The sequence below is a fragment of the Diabrotica virgifera genome, chromosome 3 (assembly GCF_917563875.1).
Source record: "Diabrotica virgifera virgifera chromosome 3, PGI_DIABVI_V3a".
Classification (NCBI taxonomy): Eukaryota; Metazoa; Arthropoda; class Insecta; order Coleoptera; family Chrysomelidae; genus Diabrotica; species Diabrotica virgifera.
In genome coordinates, this window is record NC_065445.1 from 209,012,914 (window position 1) to 209,035,013 (window position 22,100).

At 34.6% G+C, this 22,100-nt stretch overlaps 1 protein-coding gene across 3 annotated transcripts in view; it reads right to left on the reverse strand.

Moving 5' to 3' along the window:
- The window catches only part of LOC114339590 (uncharacterized), a 243,711-nt gene that overhangs the window by 144,737 nt on the left and 76,874 nt on the right, over positions 1-22,100 (reverse strand). For all 3 annotated transcript variants that reach the window (XM_050645838.1, XM_050645839.1, XM_050645840.1), the window contains exon 4: positions 6,031-6,306. In XM_050645838.1, the coding sequence (XP_050501795.1) occupies positions 6,031-6,306 (276 nt within the window). The remainder of the gene's footprint in view (positions 1-6,030; positions 6,307-22,100) is intronic.

Here is a 22,100-nt window from a genome sequence, read left to right on the forward strand (position 1 = left end):
TAACGTGATTAATATTGTTCTTTCAGTAAAATAAAGTGTAATAATAAAGCGTAAATTATATAGGGTGAGGCATATAACTGGCCTATTAGAAATATCTCGAGAACTAAAGGCAACAGAATCATGAAAATTGGAATGAAGGGGTTTTGAAGGATGATCTATTAAATGAAAATATTTTCATCTCTTTGCAACTTCCGGTTATACCGGAAGTTGCTTATAACTTCGTTTTTTAAATGGGACACCCTGTATATTTTTACATTTTTGGATTCTGTTCGATGTCTTCTTTCTTCAAATATGAGGTTTTGTAATATTATACAGGGTATTTTAAAAAATAATTACGTTTTTTTTTATTAATTTCGTAGCAATATTCACACCCTGTAGAATTGTAGGAGTTTGACATCTAAAACTCTACTTACATTCAAATGATTTTTAATATACTTTACTATTGTTAAGAATCATTAGTATAGCTAAATTTTTAATTTTAGTATACAGGGTTGGTCGAAACTCGGAATGAGTATTTTATGAGTTTTCTTAAATTGAACACCCTGTATTTTTGTATTGTAATGAATTGATATTTTATGGTACTTTTTTATTTCTTAAGCATTCCCTATCCCTAACTGCTTTAATTTGTGAGTTATTGGTGATTCAAGCTAAACATTAATTGCAACAAAAAATACGTAAAATTTTATTAGGTTGGCCGTGAAAATACTCAATCCCAAATAATTTTTCAGAAATAACTACATAGTAATCCATACTGGCCCTTAAAATTACCAATAATGGTTTAGCTATCAAAATACCTACGTAGTTAAGATTGTTGGTGCGATTAACAATTAAGCACAAATTAAAGCAGTTAGGTATAGGGAATGCTTAAGAAATAAAAAAGTACCATAAAATATCATATCATTACAATACTAAAATACAGGGTGTTCCTTTTAAGAAACCTCAGAAAATACTCATTCCGAGTTTCGACCAACCCTGTATACTAAAATTAAAAATTTAGCTATACTAATGATTCTTTACAATAGTAGAGTATATTAAAAATTATTTGAATGTAAGTAGAGTTTTAGATGTCAAACTACTACAATTCTACAGGGTGTTAATTTTGCTACGAAATTAATAAAAAAAACTTAATTATCTTTTAAAATACCCTGTATAATATTACAAAACCTCATATTTTAAGAAAGAAGACATCGAAGAGAATCCAAAAATGTAAAAATATACAGGGTGTGCCATTTAAAAAAACTAAGTTATAAGCAACTTCCGGTATAACCGGAAGTTGCAAAGAGATGAAAATATGTTCATTTAATAGATCATCCTTCAAAACCCCTTCATTCCATTTTTCATGATTCTGTTGCCTTTAGTTCTCGAGATATTTCTAATAGGCCCTTTATTTGCCTCACCCTGTATAATAAAGCGTAATATATAAAGTATATTAATACATATTATGGGCAGGTTTTGGTAAACTTAGTTGGATACTTAAGAATCGCAAAATACCTCAATACTTGAGCAGCAGAGTGTTCAACCAATATAACTTAATATAGTGCTGTCGCCAGGAGGGTACAACGGCTTCCTTTATTTAGATGGACTTACCCAAGTTTTTTTATGTATTTTGACCCGTAGGACACGATTTTTTTGAGTAACAGTTGATCCGGATGTATATAAGATTGTTATAAACAAAGAACTTGCAGAATTACATAATAGCGACTTTTCGCACAACAAAATATTTTTTCTGTTTTTTGGGTCATTCTAAGCAAAAAATGTAATCACAAGTTGTTTCGTAGGTTGCATAGTTTTCGAGATAAATGCGTTTAAACTTTAAAAAAATCGAAAAATTGCAATTTTTGAACTTGAATAACTTTTGATTAAAAAATAAAATAGCAATTCTGCTTACCGCATTTGAAAGTTCAAGTCAAATTATACCGGTTTCCATTATGTGCATTGCTAAAATTAATTTTTTTATTGTTAAACAAAGCAATAAACAAATAGTGTTTGAGCATTTTGACCCGTGCCCAATGCTATATAAAAATTGCCCATTTGCAGGCTCTCACTACTTGTACCAACTTGTTCGATTTTAAAAATGAGAGATGCATTTAAAATGTGTTTATAGCTTTGTTTAACAATAAAACATTTATTTTTAGGAATTTCAATAATCAAAATCGCTATAATTTGACTTGAACTTTCAAATGCGGTAAGCAGAATTGCTATTTTATATTTTAATCAAAGATTATTCGGGTTCAAAAATTGTAATTTTTTAATTTTTTTAAAATTCAACCGCGTTTATCTCGAAAACTATGCCTACGAAAAAATTTGGCAGAACATTTTTGCTTAGAATGACCCCAAAAATAAAAAAAAAATTGTTTTCCAAAAAATTTCTGTTATGTAATTCTGCAAGTTTTTTGCTTATAACAATCTTATCGACATCCGGACCAACTGTTACCCAAAAAATTCGTGTTCTACCGGTCAAAATACATAAAAAAACTTGGGTAAGTCCATCTATATAAAGGAGGCCGTTGTATAGATGGACTTACCCAACTTAATTAGCCTATGATATGCCAATAGTGTCAAAATTCTATAAATGTCATTAGTGTCAAAATTGTATAACAGTGGATTAAACTTGCCTGCGGTTGGACCAATTACAAACAGACATTAGGGCGCGGTAAATTGAATTACTCCCCCTGGTTTAAAAACAAACCATAATATAGTGACAAGTTAGATTAAATCGATAACCTGATACAACTTATAGGGCTTTTCATCGATTTTCATTTGTTTCGAACTTCTGTCATGTGTCACATAATATTAATATATCTACGTCAAACGTCTCTGGTTTGTATTTGTATCATTGGTATATACCAATAACGTACGACGTAGATATATTAATATTATGTGACAAATGACAGAAGATCGACACCAATGACTGTGAATGAAAAGCCCTATACAAACCTTCTAATATACTTACGGTTGCACGTTCATTATCTACGTCAGAGATCTATTGTTGACCAATTACAAAAAATTACTGAATTCATTTTAAATCAAATATATCACATAATTTTTGCGGAAGTGGATTATACAACAAAACAAATTAATATTCTAATATTCAATGTAAATAAATAAAAGCTATACAACCAGAAAACAAGAATTAAGTTATATACGTTAAAGTAAATCATAAAAACAGTAAATATAATAAAACAGTAACTTTTTAATAGTAAAGAATAAAAACAAATTTGAAGTGTCATCACCGCAACTGTCACATAAATGTTACCAATTTATGCCAAAATATCACCTTCGTTCGATTACAGTTACAGTGTGTTCCGAACAAATGTGCTTCATAAAAATTCTTTATAATCCATTTATACAAATTAAACATAAATTGTGTATTTCTTTAAGTTAACATTAAAAGAAATCTTTAAATATTATTTCTACGAGTATATAATAACATATGTCTAGTGGCTGTAATTCCAGTGTAGGTACTCGGCAAAATGATTCTAAAAACGCTGGACGGAAAGGCCACCCGAGAACTTTATCGTACCGATCTATTATCGTTATCGTACTATATACTGGCATTCTATAAAAATAGCAAAGTTACTCGTTATTTTGATATTTTAGAAACACCTTGTATACTTAAAAATATTTTATGGTTCTACACATCATTAATTCCTGCATTTGAGAAAATGTTCGATGCCATATTTCGGGGACACACTATAGATGTATAGATTATTGCATAAATCAATAAAATATTATAGTTATACTTTCATTTCAAATTAGTTCATTTTTCTGAGAAATTAATAGTTTACAATATTTGCATTTCATTATATTTCTATTACGCCAGTCAATGCGCGAGATTAAGAACAAGGTATTACCCCCGAATTCTATCCTACGGCATGGATTTTATTGAAATTTTGAGAGTAGCCCAATCTCTTGATTCAAAGTCTATCCTATATACTATGGCGCTTATATCATGGAGGCGATTCCCACCACTTCTCGGAGGTGGAACATTTTTATTTTCGAATTACATGGAGAAAAAGAAAAGATTTTTAAGAAAATTTAAAAATGCGTTATATAATTTTATCATATTGTTTACAAAAACCATTCATCTTAAACCCGTTCAACTTTTTGAAAGTAGAAAAAACACTATATTAAAAGGTATTGCAGAAGAAAAACAATGCATTTAAATTCTGGTGGATGAGGGGTTAAATGTATGTACTTTTCATTTTTTCTTAAAGTACATTAGTCATATATTTTTTTGCACCATATCTCGCTTAGTTTGAATGTAACCGGCATTTAATGGGGCTCGTTTTAAAGGCTTTTTCAAACACTACAAAAGGCGTTTGTAGCATTATACACTTAAAACCTACCGTTCCTCTGTTATTTCAAGTTGAATACAAAAATTTTAGCATGCACCAAAAAACAAACTCTTTTCACCTACCATAGTCCATACTCTTTTTGTATTATACATAAATAGAACATTTACGAAGGAACGAATCTCTTTGTTATTTATAACCTAAAAAATGTTTTATGTAGTGTTTTTAGTTCGATGCATAGTTTTTAAGGTATTCACAAAAAACCGTCCGAAAACGTGTCATTTTTCAATGAAAATGGCCAATTTTCAACTACGCATAACTAAAAAATTAATGAGTTCTCAAAAAAAAGTACAGACCAGTTTTTGCTTAGAAATAGGTTCTCTAGCCACTCCCGTGCTTATTTTGACCAAAAAATGTTCCACCCCCTTGAAGGGGTGGGAACCGCCCCAAGATAAAAGCACCATAGGGTAGATTTTGTTGGTTGAGCTATTCCCTACTTACTGTGAAAATATCAAGTACATCGATGTAGTAGGATGGAATGCGGAGGCAAATACCCTCACTGACTGCCCTATAATAATGCTCTGCTATGATCGCGTGAGAGAGGACACACACAAGATTATAGCAAAATTTCTATTCACTGTAACTTTTCTAGTTTTTTAGCTACAGCAACGAGTTTTATGTCATTGGAAAAGTAATTTTGCATTCTTTCAAAATATGTAAAAATATATAGGGCGTATCCAAAAAAATTATGATTTTTTTTATTTCCGGTTCAACCGGAAGCCATATTTTGAGCGAAATTTATTGTGATTATAGATAATAAAATACCATATAAGTCAGCAAAATTTAAAATTTGAGTTTCTATTACAAAGAAAGTTACGGGCACTCGAATATTTTTTTATAGAAAATTCATAACTCCCCTCCTATGGGGAGTTAAGAAATATGACTAATGTAATTCAATTTAGCGATAGAATTTAAAAAATATATCAAAAAATAAACAAATTCCTTGGAGCCATTTTTGAGAAAGTCTAGTTCAAAGTTATGTCAAATTTTGACCCCTTATATATAGGCAACCCATAACTTTTTCTGAAAAACGATAACATTCTTCTTATAGCCCCATCTTTAGGCTATATAACGACTTTTTCAAATTAAACTTATCTTAAACAAGTTTTTAGATAGGTAGGGAAATGTGCCGGGTGGGCGGTAGGCCATGTTGGCCGCCATTTTGAATTTGGAAACGTCAAATTCCGTATTTCTATTTACCTATCGATGAGCTAACTTTGAGTTAAGTTTCATTCGTTTCGGTCAAAATTTGCAAAAATGGGCTCTAAATAACCCCCCTATTTCGGCTCCACTTTGAGAGGTTTTTTTAAAAGCTCTCTCGACAAAATTCTTTTAAACTTACTCATACCGAATTTTATCGAAATCAGTCCGGTAGATTTTGCTGGGCGGTGGCGACATATACGTACATATGTACGTACATACTTCCGACATGTTTCTTTTTTTGCTTTTTAGACTCAGGGGGACTCAAAACGTCGAAAAAAAGTGAAATCTGAAAAAAAAATTTTGCACGATCCTATAACTTTATCTATTATACTATACTACGTATATAATACGATAAAGTAAAAAGAACACACCTACCGCCTAAATATTTCATGTTGGTATCATGTGACTTCACGGGTTATGGCGCGTATCTTACACGGAGTAAACATACTTATTTATACTTATTTTGAATTACCTTGAGTTTCTGGTCCCGCACAATACGGCATTCGATCGTAATTTTTAGTACCTAATTTAGTAACAGCGTCCATATATGGCTTAAAGTAATAATCGGTAGGTGGAGTTTTAAATCCCTTCTTGCCCCCATAATTGAATGTGGTTTGTGTGGACCAGTCTTCACCATACGCAGTAGCATAACCTAAGTCTCGAAAATCGTACCAGATCATCGGACATTTGTCTAAACCGCCAACCACAGTGGGTTTGCAAATTTCTTCCGATTGACGTCCGGTAAGACCTGTAAAAATCAATTTTTGGTAAGTCTATCAACTTCTAGTAGTACACTTTAGAAGACCAAAAATAAGCATTTTTTCAAGAATTTGTTTCTCAGAACCAGTGGCGTAACAAACTCGGTCGGGGCCCTCCCGCAGAATTTGAAATGGGGCCCCTTTTAACCCGGGAGCAGTCGTGCCGTTAGAAAAAATCCAACTTTTTATCATTTTTCGTGATAACTTAATGAAACATTTTGCAACATAGCTTTCCACTTGTAAGTGCCTCGAAGAAGATTGTAGAAATGCGTAGGATTTTTTAAAAAATTTTAATTTCATTTTTATTTTTTTTTTGTGGAATTTATGGCTTTGGTGGGAACCAATTAGTTTTAAAATTGTTAATAGATATTTTTAACATAAAAAGCAAACAAAATATTATAAAATTGAATTGTTAGATTTTGTTCTACGCGCGACTGCTTACGCGACAGAAGTGAGCGCGACTGCTCCCGCGTTAAACAATTACTAAATACGACTTATTTAACAAAAACTTTTTTGTGTTAGCGTTATCATTCACTGTTCATAACAACTTACATTTCTCATCTTTATTGGTATACAGACCCATTCCAAATAAACAACTTCTTTTGTTGTTTTCTGTACAACTTACCTACAATACATTTAATAACCAGCTTTAAAAATAGTAAATGTTAAAACAATTCTTTCTTGATTTCTTATACAGTGTGTTTGAGTAGCTTGGAATTTATGGGAAACTTTTTTATTACATATCTATATTACGAAAAAAAGTTATTTTTCATAAAATGCTCTGCATGGTATAAAACTTAAGTTGCAATAATCACATATTAAATTTTATTGATTTTATACGAGGTATATCAAAAAATATTAATTTCGCTCAATAGTACCTATACCACCTTTATTGTTTTACAATATTTAAAAATTTTATTATAAAAAGTTGTTCGCAATTAAAAACTATGTTTAAATATACTATTATATCATTCAGTTGAAATATTGTGAACTATAAAGGTACTTACTCTTAGAGAGAAATTCATATTTTTCGACATACCTCGTATAAAGTTGGTAAAATGTGATATATTACGATTGAATCTTCGTTTTGAGATAATGCAGATGCAGAGCTTTTTATAAAGAATCTGATAAGAATTTTATAAAGAATTTTTTCTTAAAATTAAAAAATTAATAATAAAATAGTTATTATAATTGTAATAAAATGATGTTGGTTATCGGTAATTAGAGAAATATTTGAAAAAATTAATTTTTTATTTACAAGGATGTAATTACATATTAAAATTAAAATCGTATATTGTTAAATATAAAAGAACTTTATCCTTGAGTTAAATTCCTATTTTTTGACTTACCTCGTATAAAATTGATAAGCTTTGATATCTGATGGTTTATCTGGTTTATTTTGTATCTCAGATTTAAGACTATTTTTCGTAAAATTGATAATAAAAATGTTTCCCATATGGTTCGAAGCCACGCAGACATACTGTATAAGTGCTCAAAAAAATTTATTTTGAATTTTCAAATTGTAATGTCTGACAGGGCCGTAACTACCATTGGGGCAACCGGGGCAGTGCCTCGGGGCCCCCGGCGAAGGGGGCCCCGCGATTGTAATCGCGTTATACTGCCTATAGGCAATATAACGCGATTAAAAACCTACATTATAGCCGAAGAATGTAAGTAACATTATATGTAGTATATCTTTTATGAAAACAGAAAAGATGTTATATTGACGGTAAATATTTAGCTTAAAATAATGTGATTTCAAATTTTTTTTGTGTTGGTCAACTAAAATAGCAATATGTAGGTAGGTACAGGAAACTTCAGTCATGGAGTACATTAAAATGCGTTTTCAAGTGGGTAAATATCAATTTTCCTGGACTCCTTCTGCTGGGTGATTAACCCCAGACCCCCCGGTAGGGGGCCCCCAAATCACGTTTGCCCCGGGGCCCCCAACATCGTACTTATGGCCCTGACTTAATAACATATTCGAATTCAGCATAATCAAAAAGCAAATAGAAACATTTTTGAACAAAGCAAAATGATGAATTCACCGATATCTTTTAAAATTATTTAATATAAAACAGTTTTATTTTTTAAAGAATTAATAAACAACTAGAGGCATCTGTAAGTAGAACTTTTCACTTTAAGATAAGATATATAAACTAACAAAAAATGTTTTAGAAAAATATAAGCTTGTTTGATTTTTTCCGAAACAATGCAAGTTTTTCTACATTGACTTCACTAAAGCGTAAGTGTTATAATTTCCTTATCTTACCGTTTATCTGTTGAGAGATTGTCCAATGATTACACAAGAAAAGTTGTCAATAATTGTTAAATAAATGCGTACCAAACTGATACAACTATAACCGTAAAACAACACAAACATAAATAACATTCAATGCAAACAACCAATATGAAATTACTGGCGATAATATTGTATCGAAATACTAAAAGTAGGTAAAGAACAGAGAGAAAGAAAACCCATTTTTAGATTTAAAAATATTGTTCTTAAATTCGGCAAATTTCAATTCTAATATCTTTCAATAGTCACGCACAAAGCATTATATAGTTTATTGTCGCTGCCATAAAATTTCGGTAGGCCGGAAGGGATTAAGTTTCTAGATATTATGAGATGATTCACTTGGCAAATACGTCTAGTTAGAAATTTTTACGTTTTTAAATTTAAACAGACAACGTAAAAAGAATATAACAATAACAGATTTTTACATAATATCAGATGACAAGATGGGGCCCTTAAGCGATTGGGGCCTCCCCGCAAGCTTCATGCTGCGGGGCCCTCTGTTACGCCCCTGCTCAGAACCTTTATTAAAAATGAACATAAAACTTTTTACATATTAATATCTAACTCTTAGAGAATACAAAAAATATACCTTTTTTTTTTCATTAATGCACGTACATACACTAATATTGTAAAGGACACCAAAGTCAAGGCCTCGAAAAAAAGTAGTTCCGATGGCGGACAGTAGTTAATCTCTGGATTGGGAGCTCTGAAACAAAAAATGTACGGCGTTTAAAAAAGAGAGATCTCTTGCGTGACAATTTACCACCGTTAGAACAATTCCGCAAAAAAAATTTGACGGAAATTGTTTGGTCAAATTCTGGTAAATTGTCACGTAAGAAACCTTCCTTTTAAAAAGGCCGTACGATTTTTTTGTTTCAGAGATAGTATGGTATAACTAGACCCAAACCCAGACATCCAAAGTGAAAGTTATCCTCCAACACCAAATTGTTCTATATTATCTATATGGTCCACGGTTCACATAACGTTCAGAAAAAAGTCACACCATTTTGAGCGTCGGGTTTCAGGGGGGGAGAGAGGGAGAAATCAGTAAATTCGTAGTTTTTTACTTTTTTCTTCAATATTTCTAAAACTATGCGGTTTAGCATGAACTACAAAAATGTTCTACATTAAATTTGAAATAAAAAAGGCCCATGCATAATCCTTCTAAAATGAACGGTTCCAAAGTTACGGAGGTAGCATGGTATAATTGGTCCAAAAAAGGCCTAACCCAAACATCCAAAGTAAAAGTTTTCCTCTAACAGCAAATTGTTCTATATGGTCCACATATTGTTTAGTAAAAAGTTACACCATTTTGAGCGTCCTGTTTGTAGGGGGGGTGGGAGATGGGGGGAAAGTCGGTAAATTAGTAGTTTTTTTACGTTTTTCGTCAATATTTCTAAAACTGGGCTTTAGCGTAAACAATGTTCTATACAAAACTGTTCAACTGTTCTACATAAAATTTAAAACAAAAATGGTCCTATACATAATTGTTTATCTTTTGGGCAATTTATAATTAATATTACTGATGCAAGAATTATTTTTTAACAGGATTGTGTTTTGTAAATAGAATTTGCTATTTCAGTGGCCAATGGTATGTTAGTGATAAGCCATTGAAGAAATGTCAACCTCACCACCCAAAATCATCATCAATTGCCCAAAAAATATAAAAAATATCGAAAACCTCCACTTTTCACCCTCTGTAAAATGTGCTAAAGTGCTAAAGCATAGTTTTAGAAATATTGACGAAAAACGTAAAAAACTACTAATTTACCTATTTCTCCCCATCTCCCCCCCCCCAAACAGGAGGCTGAAAATGGTGTAACTTTTTACTGAATAATATGTGGACCATATAGAACAATTTTCTGTTGGAGAAAAACTATTACTTTGGATGTCTGGGTTAGGCCTTTTTTTGAAATAATTATACTATACTACCTCCGTAACTTTGGAACCGTTCATTTTAGAAGGATTATGCATAGGGCCTTTTTTATTTCAAATGTAATGTAGAACATTTTTGTATAGAAGGTTGTTTTGTATGGAATATTGACGAAAGACGTAAAAAACTAGGAATTTACCGATTTCTCCCCCCTGTCCCCCCAAACCCGAGCCTCAAATGGTGTGACTTTTTTCTGAACATTATGTGGACCATAAAGAACAATTTGGTGTTGGAGGATAACTTTCACTTTGGATGTCTGGGTTATGCCATCTTTTGTATCAATAAATTGTATCATACTAAGATCACAATCCTGAGATTAACTGTCCGCCATCGGAACTACTTTTTTTCGAGGCCTCGACTTTTGCGACCTCTACAATATTAGTGTACGTGCATAAAGGAAAAAAGATATATTTTTTTTGTCCTTTCTAAGAGTTAGATGTTAATACGTAAAAAGTATTACATACAGTCGGAAAACTAAAAGAATACCCATGAACGAACATATAAAACACGCTGTATTTTCCTGTCACCGTGTCACACAAAAAATTGGCCAGCGAAAGTACATGTAATAATTATTGTTACATGTACTTGCACTGGACAATTTCCTTTGTGATACGGTGACAGGAAAATACAGCGTCTTTTATATGTTCGTTCATGGGTATTCTTTCATTTTTCCGACTGTATGTACTTATGTCTATAAATATTTATGTTCATTCTTAATAAAGTTTCTGAGAAAAAAGTTCTTGAAAAAAATGCTTATTTTTGATCTTTTAAGTAAACTAGTACCTTAGAAGTAGAAATACATACGTGTGAAAAATATGTGATAACTTTAATAAAAATAATAATAATATTAATAACAAACAAACGGCTACCGGCAACAGCTGTATGCCGAATTTTGCAGGACGTACCCAGATATTCAAGTATCGGAGCAACGAGTATCAGACCAATACCGGGTAATTATAAGAAACAACCTTATCCCAGAGACTAGACGCAATATCATCAGAAGCGAAGTCGAACGGGAGATTCATAACGATGTTATAATTGAAGATCAAGTCCCCAATGAAGTTCATGAGCAGATTCCTGAGCTTGCCATACAAGAAACTCAACCTGATAATACAGAGCAGGAAAACAACGAGCTACATGATAACCTAGTAAGCGAAATGGCACGTGCTGTACAAGAGTTTAATGGAACAAACCCACTTAGCAGACCACCGCTACCAAGAATAAACTCTTGTAAGAAACTAGGTGCGCTGTTACAAATTGTGAACACTGAAGTCCTACCCAATTATGTCGTAGAAGCCCACACATTAGAGTATTTGCACATGCTAATCTACTGTGCAGCAACAGCAATTGCTAATGTAATGGGCATTAAGATCAGAACACGACGGGGTACTAAGAATGGAAGGACTGGTAGCAGAACTGCATCCTGGGAAAAAAGACTGCTCGGAAAGATTGAATCGCTGCGTAGGGATATTGGTCAAGTCACAGAATATATACGAGGTGTAAGAAGTACAAGAGTCACCAGGAAAGCTGAAGAAATAATACGGAATACTGCAAGACACTCAAGATACGATCCAGAAAACAACACAGCCCAACAGTGCCTGGATACATTAAAACAAAGACTCTAAGTTTATTCAGGATGACTAAGAAGGTACAAAGTGAGTAACAACCGAAAATCCGACAATGTCCTTTTTGAGACTGCTGAGATGGCGTTCTATCGAAAACTCAATTCCACCGTAGAAAATCTCGATAAGTCTTACCCAAGCCAAGAAGAAATTCATGAGTTTTGGGGAAATCAACTTTCCACACCAGCTGCTCTTACCAATGCTGGATGGATAGAAGATACGGCACAGAACTGCCAACACTACACCACTACTCTCTACGAACCCTTCACCACTGAAGAAATCTCAAATATCATCAAAGAGCTTCATAACTGGAAATCTCCTGGACCAGACGGAGTTCAAAACTTTTGGCTCAAGAAGTTTTGGAGTGCTCATGAATGCTTATCAACACTAATTAATCATGTTATTTCTAATTCGCAGGATATACCATCATTCCTAACTCAGGGAACCACTTATTTGATACCGAAGGATCAAAATAACACCCAAGATCCAGCAAAATACCGCCCAATTACTTGCCTTCCAACTTTGTATAAATTGGTCACATCCTGTGTAGCCCGGCGTATCTACCAACACTGTGCTCTGAACAATATCATAGAGCCTCAACAGAAAGCATGCGCTAAGGGTTCCATGGGTTGCAAAGAACAACTTATCATCGACTCGCAGCGAGGCAGCGCATGAAATGAACTGTGTCCATTAATGAAAACATTTTGCGCTTTTACTATAAGGTGACAAACCTCGGTCAAGAAACGATCGGCTACCGACAAGAGCTGTATGCCGAATTTTGCAGAGAGTAACCAGATATTCAAGTATCGGAGCAACGAGTATCAGATCAATACCGGGTATATCATGAGAAATAATCTTATCCCAGAGACTAGACGCGATACCATCCAAAGCGAAGTCGAACGGGAGATTAACAACCAAGGGCTAGTTTTAGATCAAGTCCCTAATGAAATCCCTGATGAGCACATTCCTGAGCTTCACATACCAGAAACTCAATCTGATAATACACCGCAGGAAAACAACGAGTTACGTGATAGCCTAGTAAACGAAATGGCTCGCACCGTACAGGAGTTTAATGGAACAATCCCACTTAGCAGACCACCGCTACCAAGAATAAACTCTTGTAAGGAACTAGGCGCGCTGTTACAAATTGTGAACACTGAAGCCCTACCCAATTACGTCGTAGAAGCTCATACATTGGAATATTTGCATATGCTCATCTACTGTGCAGCAACAGCAATTGTTAATGTGATGGGCATTAAGATCAGAACACGACGTTGTACTAATAACGGAATAACTTGTAACAGAATTGCATCCTGGAAAAAAGACTGCTAGGGAAGATTGAATTACTACGTAGGGGTATTGGCCAAGTCACAGAATATCTACGAGGAGTACGAAGTAGAAAAGTCATTAGGAGAGCTGGAGAAATAATGCGGAACACTGCAAGACACTCGAGGTATGATCCAGAAAATAACACAGCCTAACAGTGTCTGGATACATTAAAACAAAAAATCTCCGTCTATTCAGGGCGACTAAGGAGGTACAAAGTTAGTAACAACCGAAAATGTGACAATGCACTTTTTGAAAATTCCAAGAAGGCGTTCTACCGAAAACTCAATTCCACCGTAGAAAGTGTCGACAAATATTACCCAAGCCAAGAAGAAATTCATGAGTTTTGGGGAAATCAACTTTCCACACCAGCTGCTTTTAACAACAATGCTGGCTGGATAGAAGATACGACGCCCAACTGTCACCACTACGTTACTGCTAACTACGAACCATTCAGGACTGAAGAGGTCTCAAATATCAACAAAGAGCTTCATAACTGGAAATCTCCTGGACCAGACGGAGTTCAGAACTTCTGGCTTAAACAGTTTTGGAGTATTCATGAGTGCTTATCAACATTAATTAATCATGTTATTTCTAATCCGCAGGAAATAACATCATTTCTAACTCAGGGAACCACTCATTTAATACCAAAGGATCAAAATAACACCCAAAATCCAGCCAAGTACCGCCCAATTATGTACTTGTCTTCCAACTTTGTATAAACTGGTCACATCTTGTGTAACCCGACGTATCTACCAACACTGTGCTCTAAACAATATCATAAAGCCTCAACAGAAAGGATGCACTAAGGGTTCCATGGGTTGCAAAGAACAACTTATCATCGACTCAGCCATTTCTAATCAAGAATATTCCAAAAAGAGGAATCTATTTACTGCTTTTATTGATTACAAGAAGGCCTTTGATTCAGTGCCGCATGAATGGCTTATAGATATATTGAGAATATATAAAGTCGATGATAATATAGTGACCTTTTTACAACATATAATGACGGAGTGGAAAACTAGAATTCACGTTCAAATACCTGGTGAAAGTAACATCGAAACTGAAAATATCGTAATCAGCCGGGGCCTGTTTCAAGGAGATTCGTTGAGTCCTCTGTGGTTCTGTCTAGCTATGAACCCACTGTCTCAGCTATTGAACTCCTCAGATGCAGGTGTTAGCATCAAAAATAACAACAATGTGGTGGCGAAGCTTAATCATTTATTGTACATGGATGATTTGAAATTAATGGCTTCCACTCGAAACCAACTCGACGAGATGCTAAAAACTGTAGAAACTTTTTCTAATGATATTAGTATGCACTTCGGACTAGATAAGTGCCGTATTTTAAATATAGTCAGAGGAAAAGTACAGCCCGGAGGATTCGATATGCAAAATGGCCAGAACATCGAGGTCATGGGTGAAAACGATATGCATAAATATCTTGGAGTAAAGCAAGCGCGGAAAATTGACCATAAACAAATGAAAACAGAGATAACTACTGAGTTTATACGAAGGGTAAAACAGCTGCTTCGCTCACACCTTAACAGTAGAAACTTGTTTAAGGCACTAAACACCTACGCATGTTCCGCGCTTAGCTACTCATTTGGTATTGTTAAGTGGACAAAAACATATATAGAAGCTCTTCAGCGAAAAGTACGAACACACCTCACAAAGGCACAAAAACACCATCCTAAAAGTGCAGTAGAAAGAACAATATTACCACGGAATCTAGGAGGAAGAGGACTTATGGATATAGGTGAGCAATTAGATAAACAAATTGCTAATTTAAGAACTTATTTTCAGATGCAGGCTGAGACATCTACTCTACATCGCGCTATCTGCGCAGTAGATGACACAACACCGATCAAACTGAGGGAACCAGAAATTCGCATAAACCACCTTACTAAGGACGAAAAAGTGCGCGACTGGATGGGTAAACCTCTGCACGGGCGACATCCCAATGAGGTCAGCCAAGATTATGTCGACAATATAGCGTCGAACTACTGGTTGACATCAGGAAAGATGTTCCCTGAGACGGAGGGTTCATAACTGGCCATTCAGGATCAGGTTATACCAACCAGAAATTACCTGAAATATATCATCAAAGACCCTACTTAAAAAGTATAAACTTTTTAAAAATTAATATATGCAGGGTGAAAGAATTGGTAAAAAAACAACATGTTTTTACATAAAAATCAGGAAAAACACAACTTCTGGTAAATCGATTCTTCCGGTTCAAGACCTTGGTCTTACACATCAAAAAAAGAATCTATATAACAAATTTGGTTGAAATCGGACTTTTCATTCAAAATTTATCGTGCTATAAGTCACATATGTATAGTCGCCATTTTGCATGCCCGCCATTTTTGTAAAAGGTAAAATCTGAGATGGCCTTATATCTCAATTTGAGCCTTGATGTGTGTAGTATATGTGGTCCAAATTATATGCTTCTACCATTAAATGCACAATAATTCTTATAATGTTTGTACGAATTTGCCACACATAGGTACATGAGAAGATGCGTTATGCATTAATTTATTAAATGGTAATTAACATAACTAAAAAGTTCAAAATATTTTCTACAAAATATTGTTGCGTTCTTTTCAATTGCGGTATTACCTTTTTGAAACATTAATAAAAGAAGAATGTGTGTGTACTTTGTACGCACGTAAGAAGTTATACTTCTATTGCATATTATGTGATTTTAACGAAATTGATATAATGTACTTTAACCAGTTTATTTATATTTTATTTAAATATTAAAGTAATTTTAATACTTACTACTTTCCAAAAATTTTTATTAAGACAATACCAAAAATTTAAAAAAATAAAACTCACACAAACACATTGAAAAATGCCTCAAAGAAAAAATGATTTCTGAACGATAATAATTGTTGGCAAAAATTTTAAATACGCATTTTCTGAAAAAAAATTATATAACAAATATACTTACAAAAAATATGCATAAAAAAATAAAATCTTGCATCGGGATTCGAACCCGCGAATTTGGGGGCGCTTTGATTCGTAATCGAAGCCTAGACTCACTCATCCAATTACACATTATTTGTCATGTGGAGAAATAGGGCAACTGAACGTTTTACTGTTTGACAGTTGTTCTGAATTTAATCAAATTATGTATGTAGTTTGATTTTTGTGGAAGAAAATATTAAAATATAACAAAACAGTAAGAAAACAATATATTAGATGAAGATTGGTAGAACTTTTGTTGGTAATCAAATTAAGTATGTAAATCAAAGCATAACATACCTACTAGATAAATAAATCTACGCCAAAAATTCATAATTTAAAAATAAAAAAGAAATTAGTATGGCTGAGTAGGTATTTTGAATACCTTTCAAACGAGGTATCACTTGCCATAAGGTCCCATTTAAAATTATCGGTCACAGTGGCTCTGTAACGTCATCTGTCACTATTACGTCACCTGTCATAACTAGTTAAGAAGCTTACGTCAGTTAATTTCCTCCATCCAAATTTCACTATTATAGGTAAAACCGTTCAAAAGATAAGAGGGGGGGTACGGACTTTTGACTAGCACTATATATATATATATATATATATATATATATATATATATATATATATATGAATATGAAAACTATTTAAAAAGGCAGTATAACTATTAACTAACTTTTGTTTGTTGTTTCTTTTCCCACAAATTTCAAAACGCAACAACCATAAATAATCAAACTACAGCTGTGCCACAGCCGCCATATTGAATAATTTTTGACATGTCATTTGAACATCCAATCAGAACAAAGTTATAATGCGACTGCGCTCAGATTTAAGGTTTTAATCATATTAAAATTCACCCTCATATCGCGCCTAAAGAAGTATAACTTCAAAAAAACATATTTTTACATAAACAACCAGTAAAAACACAACTTCTGGTAAACCGATTCTTCCTGTTCACCACATCCCTCTTGTAAATAAAAAAAAACCTATATACCAAATTTGGTTGATATCATACTTTTCGTTCGAAAGTTATGGTACTATTAAACACATAAGTATAGCCGCCATTTTTGTAAAAGACAAAATCTGAGATGGCCTCATATCTAAATTTGAACTTTTATATGTGTAGTATATGTGGTGCAAATTATATGCTTGTATCATTAAATGTGCAATTGTTTCCCATATCGGCCGCACTAATTTGGATGTCAAAATTTTAATAAAAATATTTTTTTAGCAAAATTGTGGCTTTATTCCTATTTAAAATAGTTGATTAGAAAAATGCCACATGGAAATAGCTTCAGAACTTAATTTTATGACATCATACGGTGATGACATCATCATCATCACACAGCCAAATTTTCCACTGTCGGACATAGGCCTCCTCAAGATGTTTCCACCCTTCTCTGTCGTGGGCAGCTCCAGTTTGTCGCTATTTTAATGTCGTTCGTCCATCTGGTAGGTGGTCTTCCACGACTTCGACTGCCTGTCCTTGACTGCCACTCTAAACTCTTTTCTGTCCATCTGTATAGCGACGTGTCCTAACCATTTCCATTTTAAATTCGTAGTGCCTTTTATGCTGTCTTCCTCTAAACTTCTTCGGCGTATCTCATCATTTCGTATTCTGTCTCTCAAAGTTAGGCCAAGCATGGATCTTTCCATTTTTCGTTGTATGTACTACTTGGAATTTTCTGATTTATTCTTTAGTCAATGGCAGTGTTTCAGCTCCATAACCATAAGTGAGCACCAGAAATACGCACTGGTTAAATGCTTTTCTTTTTAGCTTTATTGGGATTTTTCCTCGAACAAGTATCTTAGTTTGCCATACGCTGTACATCTTAAAGCTATTCTTCTAGATAATTCACATGTTTTAATTCTCTCTACCTATTTGTATTTCGTGGCTCAGATGGATGTATTTGTTAACTGTTCCACTATGCCAGATTTCCAGTTTCAATTGTTCTTTTTTGTACTAAATTGGTCATCATTTTAGTTTTTCAGAAGTTTATTTGAATCCCTACTTTTCGGGAAACTCGTTGTTCTTGCAGAATTTCGTGGGTTTTCTTTAAGTCATCGGTTATTAGAACTATGTCATCTGCAAATCGTAGGTGGTTTAGCCTTTCGCTATCGACATTCAAACCTCTGTTTACCCATTCTAACATCTGGAATGCTTGCTGCATTATGGCATTGAATAGTTTAAGTGACATGGTGTCTCTAAAGTGAATTTGATCTGTCCACTAAGCACTTTTCAATGAGGAGGTGCATTACAAAAAATTAGTAATCTAACGTCAGATCAACCAGCCCAAATTGTAGGTTTAACTGGAGATGGACGATCGCAGCAATATCTTGCTGATGCTATGGGAATCCACCAATCCAGCGTTTCAAGAGCTTTAAAAATGTAGGGAGAAAGTGGAGGATATACAATAATACGAGTTTCAGGTGCACGATCCCCGCAGGTGAACGTTATTTAGATCTGCAGACTTTGCATGTACATCATGTTATAGCTAGACAACTCAAAAATGATCTTTCCACAGCCTGTAATGTTCGAATAAGTAACAATTCTTCAACTTATTATGATAAGTTAAATCGAAGGAGGCAGAGAAATTGGTAGAAAACAGACCTCTTGGTTGAGAAATATCAGAGAGTGGACAGGTATGAAGAAAGCAGAGCAACTATTTAGAATAGCTCGAGATAGAAACAGTTTCGCCATGTTAATCGCCAACGTCAAGGGGACTTGATAGGGCACGTTAAGAAGAAGAAGAAGGATCCAACAGATACTTGCCACTGACTGGTTCCATTCACTATCGTTCGGTTTCCTGGAGGTGAGTTTGACTGCATGAATTTGGTTCATGTGACTAGAGCCAGGCCAGGCAGTTTCGACTCGCGGCTACTCTGTGGATCTACGTGCATCAGGGAACTGCTAACTCGACGGCGTCAGGGCTGTAGGAAGGTGTCGACAACGACGTGTTAGCAATAGCTATCTAACATCGCTGGCTCTCCCAAAGAGCAGTGTTGGTGTTGCCTCTAGAGTAGTTGTCGATAGCTGGGTGTGGGTTGTGACCATATTGTTGGGCGCCATGTCGTTAATAGCTTCGTCCCCACTGGGCGAACACGCTCGCGAGCTAGCCTTGACCGAGGCTGGCTCACGAGTTGACTTCCTAGATTTTCGGAAACATCGAGGTGGGGCACGCGAGGCAAGCCGAGCCATCAGTTTTCTCAAATAATTCAAGATGGATACTCGTGTTATTGATGCAGCAGCTGTATTTCTAACAATTATTTATTGTTTAAATAAAACGAAACAGGCATAAAAAGACGCAAGTGGATCAATAGTACATTGTTTACCGGGTAGGAAAAGCTTAACATTCCTGGACGACTGTGAAGATTGCTAAGTCGAGGCGCAAGCCGAGACTTAGCAACACAGAGTCCAGGAATGTGGCTTTTCCTACGAGGTAAACATACTATTTTTCCGCAAATCGTTTAAAATTCGACAGATATTGATTGATTTAAAAAAAACGCGATAATTTTATTCCCAAATAAATGGTGCTTTGAAATTCCTAATAAAATTACTTGGGTTACTATGGAAACGTATTGAGGTTGAATTGTCAAACTTGACGCTTATAAATTTAACACTAACAACTGTACGGAAATATCATTTCCTTACAGTAAGGAAATGACATTTCCTTACAGTAAGGAAGTCCTGACTTTTTCTTCAAGAAATTTTGACAGGAATGTCAAAATTTCCTGGCGATTTGCGGAAAAAGACTTTATAAGCGGACCAGAATTTTGAAAATCTGATACCTCTATAGATAAGCCATTACTGTAACAAAATTGTTCTAATTACTCTAAGATTTTTAGCAACCGCAGATTCTTCTTCTTCTTCACGTGCCATCTCCGCGACGGAGGTTGGCAATCATCATGGCTATTCTAATCTTAGATGCTGCTGCTCTAAACAGTTCGGTTGATGTGCATCCGTACCATTCCCTCAAGTTACGCAACCACGAAATTCGTCTCCTTCCTACACTTCTCTTGCCCTGGATTTTCCCCTGTATAATCAACTGAAGTATGTTGTATCTCTCATTACGCATAACATGCCCCAGATATTGCAGCTTTCGTGTCTTGATGGTTTCCAATATTTCCAGTCTTTTGTTGACTCTTCTCATGACTTCGTTGTTTGTTATATGCTCGGTCCATGATACCTTCAGGATTCTTCTATACACCCACAGTTCAAATGCTTCCAACTTTTTAGTAGTCGATTCGTTAAGAGTCCATGCTTCTATCCCGTAAAGCAGAGTCGAAAAAATGTAACACCTTGCCAGCCTAACTCTCAAGTCTAATTTCAGTTCTCTTGCACAAAGTACCTTTCTCATTTTACTGAAGTTTGTTCTTGCTTTTTCTATTCGAACTTTGATTTCTTTGGAGTAATCGTTTGTGTGATTAATTATTGTGCCAAGATAGTTATAGTTTTCTACTTGTTCTAAAGTTTTACCTTTAATTGTCAGGCTTTCATCATTATTTTGGGTTTTTGATATCCTCATAAATTTAGTTTTCTTGTTATTTATTGATAATCCATATTCTTCTCCATACTCAACTATCTTGTTCATTAGCTTTTGGAGGTCTTTAAGGTTGTCTGCTATTATGATATGCTGTTTCTCCCTCAAGAGCTCTTTTCATAATTTCTTCAGAGTATGCATTGAATAGTAGTGGTGACAATACACACCCCTGTCGTACTCCTGTTTTAATTTCGAACTCTTCTGATGTGTGTTCGTTAATGCGTATGTGTGCTTGCTGTTTATAATATAGATTTGTTATAATTCGAAGGTCATTGTATTGTATTTGTTTTGCTTTGAGGACGTCCATTAGCTGTTTGTGGCGGACTTTATCAAAAGCCTTGTTGTAATCTATGAAACAGACGTACATATCCTGGTTCACGTCCAAGCATCTCTGGATTAGTACGTTGAATGCAAAGAGAGCTTCACGGGTACCTACGCCTCTACGGAATCCAAATTGCGTTTCTTCAATATCCATATCAAGTGTTTGGTAAATGCGTTTATGAATGATCTTTAAAAACATTTTAAGTGTGTGAGACATCAGGCTTATGGTACGGTGGTCGGTGCATTCTCTAGCATTTTTCTTTTTTGGGAGACAAATAAATGTTGACGTCAACCATTCATTGGGTATGTTACCCGACTGATAAATTTCATTAAATAGCTTTAAGAGGACATCTATGTACTCATTTTCTATTATTTTAAGAATATCAATAGGCAGTTGATCTGGTCCCGGGCTTTTTCCGTTACTGGTGTTTTTTAGTGCATACAATATTTCTTCCTTTGTAATTTCTACACTTGTTTCCCTGTTTTCGCAGATTCTTACGCTAGCTTAAAATACCGGTTGTTTTTCTCTCGCCGATATGAGAGTAGCAAGAATATGCATTTTCTTCTTCAAATCACCAACAGGACACTTCATTTCCACTGCAATTAGCCTCCACACATCTTCCCGCCGACATCTATTTAAATATCTGGGATGCTTGGGATCCCATAGCTACCCAAGTAGCAATTTGTCGACGCGACAACGTTGTCTACCGCGTGGTAACGTTTTGTTACAACGTTGTTATTGCCTAGAAGACGACCCAATTCTGCA